The 10,056-nt window shown below is 47.8% G+C and overlaps 1 protein-coding gene across 1 annotated transcript in view; it reads left to right on the plus strand.

The window, feature by feature from the left end:
- The window catches only part of LOC114640630 (phosphatidylinositol 3,4,5-trisphosphate 5-phosphatase 1-like), a gene marked incomplete at its 3' end in the record, with an annotated part of 47,547 nt that extends 39,497 nt beyond the window's left edge, over positions 1–8,050 (plus strand). The window contains exon 3 of the mRNA XM_028789584.1: positions 7,878–8,050. Coding sequence (XP_028645417.1) covers positions 7,878–8,050 — 173 coding nt within the window. The remainder of the gene's footprint in view (positions 1–7,877) is intronic.
- Positions 8,051–10,056: the final 2,006 nt, after the last annotated feature.

Here is a 10,056-nt window from a genome sequence, read left to right on the forward strand (position 1 = left end):
GACTCAGGAGAAGCTGGGTCCTAGCTCCACTGATAACCACATAAGAAGATGGCAGACCTTGGTATCTGGAACACAAAGGCCTGGTCAGGCCAGCTGAACTCCAATCTGCCCTGACCCTCCCTCCAGCAGCCAGCACAGCACTCAGGTCCTTTGTGTAAGTTGTGTCTGTGGCACCTCCAAGGCCAGACTGAATCTAACCCCTGCCTGACCCCCAGTCCCCTCTTTTCAACTTCGGCAGATCCAGGGTCCCCACTAAGGAGCAGAAATAGTAAGCGTGACCACTGGCCCCCTCCGCCCAGCAGACAAATGTGTTTTCACCCCGCTGCCTAAGCCCTGTCGTCTGGCTTTCTCCTTGGACCTGAAATGAGTGCTTTGGTTTAATGAGACCGTGACCAGAGCTCTTTGGTTTGGGTTCTCCACTTCCCACTTCCCACCATCTATGAAATTGCCATGGTAACTGGATAGGCTGGCCTCAGGACGGCTAAGTGGCTGAGGAGCACCTTGAACTCCTGATCCTGTACTGCTTCCCAAGTGCTGGCATTGCAGGCCTGCAGTCCAACCTTAAATGAAGGCTGCCCCAACTTTCAGGAGTGACCGCCCAGAGCACCACACTTCCTGCCCAGCATCTGGCAGACTTCCTCCCCTGTGCCCAGTCTATTTCAGTTCTGCATTTAGAGATGGCAGACAGTGCTGACATTAAAACTATCCCCTGGGAAGTTTCAGCCTGTCTAGGGCCCTGACCTCCCTGGCCTGCTCTCCCTCCCCCAGGAGGGTGTTTTCAGTCATCCCCCGGACTGAATCTGAAAAAGCAACCAGCAGTCTGAACACCAGCTGACCTTTGTCTGAAAAGCACTAATGCCCTCCTCTTCCTGAAACCCCTGCCTCCAGCCCAAGGGGTAGCCCTTCCTACCCAAAACCTTTGTGCATGGCTTTGTACCTTCCAGGATGTGGTTCTCTGGTAGATCCAGATGCCAAGAGATAGGAGAACAAGAATTTTCCCTATAATGTCTAGCTGGGTAGTCCACTTTCCTCTGCTTCCCTCTACCTCTTCCAATGGCAAGGTCTGTTTTATGGAGCAGATGTATCTCAGAGCAGTGGTGGGCCTGTGGTTATGTGCCGCACCAGTTTCCCCGGTAAAAAGACTTGGGCTGTAAGACTGAGTTTCTCTAGACTCTCAAATGAATTGGGGGTGGGGGAAAAGTAGGCTCTAGACTTAGACCCCAAGGCAGAGTAAGCTGTGCATTCAAAGCTAGGCTCCTTGGGTTGTTGCCTTACAAAGGCCTTATAAAAATGCTGCTTCTACATATTCTGTATAGATATATTAGCTAATCAGGAACAAGGGAATAGACTACGTTTCCTTTCACAAACAGAACTAATCCTTACCCAGTTTTCTTGTATGTGACTTTTGATTCCGAACATAATAAATTCATGTCCAGTCTGTTGATTAAGCAAATCCCAGGGGAGAGGTCTATCTGCCGCAAGGCTGGGATATCTCAGGTACAAGCATTATTTAAAGTAGGAAAAGCCTGAGGCTGAGGGTGGAGCCGTGGAAGGGCATTGGCCACTCAGCGCATGCCACACCCAACGCCGTGATAAAGATGCTTTCACTGGATGTGCTCATTTTTTTAAAAACTGTCTGCCCCATGCTCTAAGCTGATCTGTTAAAGGAAGGGATGCGTCTCTACCAAGTGGAAGAGGAGAGTGACCGTGGAGCAGGAATCTCACAGTCCGTGGGTATCATGGGGAACCATTCCTGAGGGGCACAGTGAGGGTACGTCAATAAACAGCTGAGAAGCCTGTTAGAGGCACACAGCTAACTCGAGACCTATGGGGTTCCTTCTCTATTTCAAAATGACTTGGTGCATCTTTTAAGGAAGGCCATAGCTGCAGAATGAGGAACAAAAGCTGGCAGCCTGGATGCTAAGAATCCAGAGACACACCCCTCTGCTGCCAGGAAGCCATGATCAAGGCCTTCTTGATCTGAACCCCATGTCCCATGTGACACACAGGTGCTGCTCTGCCATCGTGAATGAACATGCCGAGAATTTTCCCTTTGCCCTCTGGTCCATTCATTCCCCTAGGTTCCCATTGGGTTTAGCCAGTGGGAGCCAGCCAGGTGGTAGTAAGATGGTGAGAAGAAGATAAGAAACAGAGTGTGTGTGGGGGGGGAGGGGAGGGAATCTATGGCCCTGGGATTCCCCCTCCGCAGGGGCCTCCACTTCTGCTGGGTGCTCTCTCTGGGTTCCAACACTATCCTCCTGGGGAGTTCCAGGGGTAGGGGTAAAATGCTCCTCTCCGCTGTTAGCTCTAGAACTCTACCCACTACCTAACAAGCTCTCCCCAAGCTACAGTTTTATATGGCCGTCTGCTTCTTGCTAGGACTCTGGCTAATGCCTAAGACACCTCTCTTGACCACATTTTACATTTTAAAATAGTTGAAAAGCACCACCTTTGAGATTGTTGGAAGGAAAGGGGTACACCAAGCCCCACCTCTTACTATTTCTCTCTCCAACCCCAGGCACACAGGAGGTATCTAACCTAGTTTTATTTCCTGTTGCAGTAATAACAAAAAGCAACTTAGAAAAAAAAAAGGTTTATTTTCGCTCACAATTCCACATTACAGCCCTTTGTAACGGGGAAGTGAAAGTGGTAACCAGGCAGCAGTGGTGTGTGCCTCTGGTCCCAGTGCTCAAGGGAGAGAGAGGCAGAGGCAGGTGGGTCTCTGAGTTAGTTCAAGGTTAGCATGGTCTACAGAGTGAGTTCCAGGATAGCCTACACAGAGAAACCCTATCTTGAAAAACAAACAAGAAAGAAAGAGAGAGAAAGAGAGAGAGAGAGAGAGAGAGAGAGAGAGAGAGAGAGAGAAGCAAGAATGTAAACAGCTAGCCGTATCCACAATCAAGAGCAGAGAGAAATTAATGCTTGTATACATGTTACACTCAGGGTCTCCAATCGCTCTTACACAGTCTAGAACCCAAAACTAGAGAATGGTGCCACCCACAGTGGGTTGGGTCTTCCCAATCTACTAAATTAAGACAATACTCTTCTCCTGTTCCCTGCCTGTCCGCTCTCCCCGACCACTCACACATATGCCACAGGCCAACCTGATCTAGACAATCCCTCATTGGGGCTCTCTTCCTAGGTAATTCTAGATTGTGTCAAGTTCACAAAACTGTCATTCTGGTTCCAGTGTGGTAACCCCACAGAGTTAGCAGTTGCCAGGCACCTCAGGTTTCCAGGAAGTATGGTAGACCTAGATGCAGTATGTAGACCCAACTCCTGTGGGGAGGGGCCTCTTAGGCAGGTGGATGTGTGAAATATCTGATGTAGAAGGGGACCTCTAGGCTCATTCCTTAAAGACACTGTTCCTCCTGGCCCACAGTCAGTGCACTGCCACCTAGAAGATCCTTCCCGGGTGTTGCTTTAGGCTTAGTGGGGTTTATTGGCTACACGGAGACAGCCATTCACTAGCCACTCTGCCTGGACACAGAGCCTTTTAAGCCCATCTTATGAAGACATATGAAGACAGTGTTTTGTACTGTGCCTCTAAGAGTCCCCTTTCTCTGGCCTGTTGGGACCCATATCTTCACCATCTCCTCTGCCTCTGTCTGTGGAGACAGGCTGCTTCCTGCTGGCCCACATGGCATAACAATTGAAATTTACCTCATGGGAATTTGCTTCCCTTAGGAGGGCCCCTGTCCTCTTTCTGGGTACTAGAAGTAGGAAACACTCAGCGCTGTCCCTGAGCCCCGGCTCCTGGGTAGTGAATCTGTATTACACTGTGGCCATATGGCCTTTGCAAAGACGTTTCTCTGTCGAATGGACCCAGGCATCCACCTGGCATCTCTGCCTCCTGTCTCATCCCCATCTGTCTCTTCAGTTGGCCTTGTATATGTGTATATTCTTTGCACACATATATAAATAAATGGATTTGTTGCTGTAACGGAATACCACAAACATGTTGGATGCCTAGGAGCTATGTGCTGGCTTCTATCTAGTAAGAGCCTTCTATCACAACTTGGCACAGGGTATCATATGGCCAGACAGCAAGTGTGGGCTAAGACTGCTTTTCCTCTGTCTGACAAAAGCCACTGACACCATCACAGCCTCTCCCATTACAAAGGCTTTACCTCCAAATACCATTTACATGTGAATACAGGGATTGCCTTTCTAATTAGTGGGAAGACAGTCCAAACTGTCCCACACTTGGGAAGTCGTGCCTATGGAAGGTAGAGGAAAGCCTCCTTTCTTAGCAGTGTCATTCTGAACTGGCTCATGTTCATGTATCCACCCAGAGGTGCCTGCTTCACCATCTTTGAAGTTTGAACTCAACCTTACACTCCCTATCTTCCTGGAAGTCTGACCTATCTAGGCAGTCAGCCACCCTGGCCTGCCAGGCCCTGCTCCCTGGCCTCCATGACTGTGCAAGCACAAGCCGGGGCCAGAGAGGCATGGCTGACTACGCTCTCAGCATTCATAGCTACTTCCAGCTCCTGCCTCCTCCCTGTGGGGATCCTTTTAGCTTCTCGGTTCCTCTACTTGCTTAATACACATCCACCATTGTTTACTGCTCCCATCCCTCCCCCCCCCACCCGCCACCCGCCACCGCCACACGTCCACAATTCAATAGTGCAGCCTAGGTCCAGTTTCTGGGTTTGGTTCAGGCTTTTTTTCCTGCTGTATAGAATAATGCATCACAGCTTGTGTGCCTCCTAAACCCCACATCGCACCAGCTTCCACACATGCAGTCCTTAGGCACTCTCCACTCCCTGCTGAGACTCCTTTCTCAGATTCACTCATGGGTCAGCCCACTCCCAACTTCCTCTGATACTTTCATTCTCTTTCTGAATGCCCAGTGGCATGTCATAGATGACCCAGAATCCTCCCTGACAAGACCACACACACTTACGACTGCTTTACCTGAAATGAGTTCACAGGTCTTACATCTCATCAATCATTCTTGTTATTCCATTCTTGTTTGCATTTGAACCCCTGAAAGAATATTCTGGGAATCTTGGCAGGGGCTGCCACTCAGGTGGTTAACAGTGCTTATAAGAGATTGAGCAGCATGGGGCTTTGAGGAGACATGGGAGTTTACTGAAAAGAATAAACAGATGGTTTTGCTAAGCTCTCTATAAATTTACTAAGAGAGCCTAAGCCATACAGTATGAGCACACGCACGCGTGGGCGCACACACGCACACACACACACACATACACACACATACAGATTTTTGTGTGTAAAGCACATGAGCATACAAGTACACATGGAGAGAGGGAAGCATGCAGAGGGAGACCTGGAGCCCATGTGGACAGCCTGAGTCCATAGAGAGTGTTCTCACACAAGGCCTCTTGACCCTGCTACAGTGTGGAAGATCGGGAAACAGTGATGAATGCTGGTGCCAGTTTGCTTTCTCCTTTTTACTCAGCCCTGGACCTCAGCCCGTGGGATGATGTCACCTACATTTAGAATGGGTTTTCCTACCTCAGTAAGCCTAACCTAGATATGCCTAAAGAGTTGTATCCATGGTGAGTCTTAATCCCGTCAAGTTGGCAAGATACTTGATTCTGTCCCATTCACCTGAGATGCTGAAGCCACCAGGTCAAGCCTCCCAGTTCAGGCTGTTAAACCATCAGCAATAGGAATCTAATGTTGAGGTTATTGAGTCAACCATCTGCTCGCCCTCCCATGAAGACTTTCCAACCTAAACCCATCTTCCTATTGGCCTGGTTTACCACAAGCAATAGGTTTCTTTCTGTAAGAAGGCAGCTAGCTGGCCCTAGAGAAATGGTTTAGCTTCTGATCTCTAAACCTGAAGATGGACATAAGTTATTGTTAAAATGATAGGGACATGGGGCTGGTGAGATGGCTCAGTGGTTAAGAGCACTGACTGCTCCTCCAGAGGTCATGAGTTCAAATCCCAGCAACCACATGGTGGCTCACAACCATCTGTAATGAGGTCTGATGCCCTCTTGTGGGTGTCTGAAGACAGCTACAGAATACTTACATATAATAAATAAATAAAAATTAAAAAAAAATGATAGGGACAACTGGATGTGGTAATGCCTGTAATCCCAACACTTAGGTAGCTGAGACAGGAGAATTCCATGAGTTTGAGGCCAACTTGAGTCACTATGTAAAACATTGTCTTAAAATTAAAATAAGTTAAATAATAATAAGACAAGAGTAAACTATAGGCAGACACTTGGCCCAGGTAGAGGGATTCTGACCCCACAAAGCCACAGAAGACTCACTAGAGAGAGTGTGTATCTTATTACCTGCACCAACTTGGTCTCTGGCTCTGGTCTGGCTGCCTGTAGGGATAGCTGTCTTAGCAAGGGTATACCTAGATGGATGAAGGAACATCATGGTGGGTGCCATGCTGGCAGTTCAGGGAAGACCTTGAATTTCCTGCTGGAGTTGCCTCTTCCACCAACATACAAAAGAGTCCTAGTCCTAGAGTGACAGTAGAGCACAGTCACCTTCATCAGCAACAGCAGAGGCACAAACTGGTGAAGATTTCTGTGTTACTTGAACCACTTTCTGACTTTTGATTGAAAAAACAAACAAGCAAACATAATTAAGGGCTGGATAAGGGGACCACGTGGTTTAAAGCCTTAGCTGCTCTTGCAGAGGATTCTGGCTTCAGTTCCCAGCACCCAAATGGTGGCTCACAATGATCTTTAACGCCAGTCCAAAAGACCTGATGCCCTCTTATGGCCTCCATGGGCACTGCAATCACATGGTACACATAAAACAATTTTTTACTCTTAAAAAAAGTGACTAACTCTAGCATGTTAGCACACACCTTAAATCCCAGGACTCAAGAGGCAGGAACAGAAAAATCTCTGTGGGTTCCAGGTTAGCCAGGGCTCCATAGTGAGACCCATTCAAAAAACAAACAAAAAATAGAATTTAAACAAATGGAAAAAATTACAAGAATGAGTTTTCCTATGTTTAAAAACAATAGTCCAATGTGATGGCACAAGCTTGTAATTCTTAAGCCCTTTAGAATCTGATGCAGGAGGATGGTTGCAAGCTTGAGGCCACCTTGGGTCACACAGCCAAACCCCATTTCAAAATCCTTAAATAAAATAAACAAGCCCTGTGTGGTAGCATGTGTTCTTAATCCCAGATACTCTGGGGGTGGAGCCAGGAGGATGATGTATTCAAGCTCAGTTTGGATAGTTTAGAGCAAACCTGCTCCAAAATAAGGTTAAAAATGGCAGACTCTTGGTGCCTAGTGACACACATCTGTAATCCCAGCACCTAGGAGGCAGAGACAGGAGATGTAGGATCCTTACTGAGCTTGTGTAAAGTCCTGGGGTCAATCTCCAGTGCTGTAAAAATAAGTCATTAATAAACAAATAGTTTGGGCCCCGGGCTGTCACTCACAGTAGGGCTGTGTGTGCTTTGCATGTGTGAGAACCTGAGCTCTATCTTCAATACCAAAAATAAAAAATAATTTTTAGAAATGGTCTTTGTGGGGTGGGAGCAAAAATAGCTCTGTTCACCACACACACACCTAAACTTGTAAAAATAGAACTCTTGGGCCTTTGAGATTATAGGTGATATATTTTAAAAGCTGGCATTTTCTAATTTAGAGATAATAAAAATATACTAATTTGTATAGTAAAGTACTTATAGAAATAATTCTTAACAGATGGAAAGAAAAAAATATAAAACTACTCCTATTTACACCTTTGCAAGGGACTCCTGGGAGCCACTGGCTACAGGATGTGAGGTGTGGGTGGAGAGAGAGCCTGAGGCTTTTTCTGGAATATGGTCACTCCCAGTCTCCTCAGTATCTGCTCCAGGTGGCCTTTGTGGTTGGGTGACATTCTAAAGTGTGCTCTGTCCGGGGCTTCTGTCCTCAGGCATCCGAAGGTGTCCCCATGAAGTTCTTCACGAAGCTGGACCAGCTCATCGAGTTTTACAAGAAGGAAAACATGGGGCTGGTGACCCACCTGCAGTACCCTGTGCCTCTGGAGGAGGAAGATGCCATCGATGAGGCTGAAGAGGACACTGGTAGGAAGGGAAGGAGGGGATGGCAAGGGTAGAGAGGTGCCAACAAGACTCTGTGGTCCAGACTCACAGGTGCTTACAGACCAAAATACCTCTTTGGAGGTTGAACGATCCTTTCACAGGGGTCCAGTACCAGATATCTGCACTGAAATTCATAACAGTAGCAAGATTATAGTTACAAAGTAGCAACAAAATAATTTTATGGTTGGGGGTTACCACACGTGAAGACCATATTAAAGGGTTGTAGCCTGAGGAAGGTTCAGAACCACTGGATTAGATGGTCTTGCTGGCACAGAAAGGATTGGCTGGGAACACGGCTCTGAAGCCAGGTGAGGACTAGAATCCCACTCCCTGGCTTGTTGCCTTTGTGGCCTTGGGAGACTTGACTCTCTGATCTACAAGCTTCCCTTTAAAGAGATTAGATAACAATCGCACATACGAATCTCTCAGGACATCACAGGATCAGATGAGCATGTGAATCGAACGCCATTCACAGTACGTGGCAAACACACCTGAAATGACATTGCCATCAGAATCATCATTATAATGAAAGCAGTGAAGATGGTCCATGCTCATAAGTGACAGAATGGGAAAGTGCTTCTTCAGGTACCATCATTAGAGACAACCAAAATGGTCATGGTGGCACATGCCACTGGCTATCCCAAAATTTAGGAGGCCAAAGTAGGGAGAGCATGAGTTTTAGCTAGCCTGGGCTCCATAGTGAGACACCACCATCTGTAAAGAGGCTTCTAAAATACATTGGAAAAAAAGTTCCCAAGAGTGTGTGAAGGCAGGACAGAGACAAGGAGGCAGTCATGGAGAGACAGGCATTCAGAGGGCCCTGCAGCAGAACACCCTTCTTTTCATCTCAAAGGTTCCTTGCCTGACAGAAGCCCACAAGTTACCTCCTGAGCCCCTCAGAAGGTCAGTGTGTTCCCAGCAGGTTCCCTGAGGAAGGCATTAGACTTGCAGTGTTGACATCCCAGGCCTGGTTCCTACCTGTCCCTGGTGAGAATATGCCAGGCACATTAATTCAAGGCATCCGGTTATACTGGGGCCTAGCTGTGGATTACCTGGTTAATTCAAGGCATCCGGTTATACTGGGGCCTAGCTGTGGATTACCTGGCCTCTGTTCCAACCTTCTACCTTCCTGGAGACCCTCCAAAGGGCAGCCAGGAGAGCTGCCTCACCATCCTGAAGGAGCAGCAGAGGCTGTGGCGAAGCACCTGTCCTAGATGACCATAGTTCTATGCATGTTTAGATGGGGACTGACCTGTATCTTCTGTCTGACCTCTAGAGATCAGTAGCTGAGGTATAGCTGAGGCCAAAGCTTACCAGGAGACCACATGGCAGCCTTGACCTTGTCCTGTAGACATGTCATTGACCACTTTCCCTTCTCTCAGGCCACCATGCTTTTTCTCAGCTTGCCCTGCCCCTGGCATGCCATTGGAAGCAAACCCCTAATGCTTCCTATAAGAACTCCAGACAGAATCCCAGTCTACTGACCTTGACTTCACCTCCCCAAACAAGGCTCCTGGTCACCTGCAAGATCCAAAGTGAGGGCACATCCAGCACCTGGACCAAGACATCTGATCTGTCTTGGGTCTTCTCGAGGGCCTGCAGTTCCAGGACCCAAAATAGGTTCAAAGCTGTCTCCCACAACCAGAGAGAAAGGAACATCCAAATACACTGAGGGAGGAGACCCCTTGTTCCTGTCACCTGGGCAGTGCTATGACTGGCAGGGCTTGGGCAGGAAGTCCTGAACCTAAATGTCCCAGTCACCTTGACTTTGTGCACGTGACGGACATTTGAAAAGGGTGGGCAAGGGTCTCAATCTCCCAGATGAAAGTCAAGTTGTTCGTTTGATATTTTAGGTCTCAGAAGGCCCTTTGCTTTCTAGATTAGTTTCTGAGGGTCTAGAAGAGGGAAAGAAAGCCTGAGGCTAGAGAGATAGAGAGAAGGAAGGCAGAAGTGTGTGTGTGTGTGTGTGTGTGTGTGAGAGAGAGAGAGAGAGAGAGAGAGAGACAGAGG

Source organism: Grammomys surdaster, unplaced genomic scaffold, assembly GCF_004785775.1.
Source record: "Grammomys surdaster isolate TR1022 unplaced genomic scaffold, NIH_TR_1.0 125846, whole genome shotgun sequence".
NCBI classification, from domain to species: domain Eukaryota; kingdom Metazoa; phylum Chordata; class Mammalia; order Rodentia; family Muridae; genus Grammomys; species Grammomys surdaster.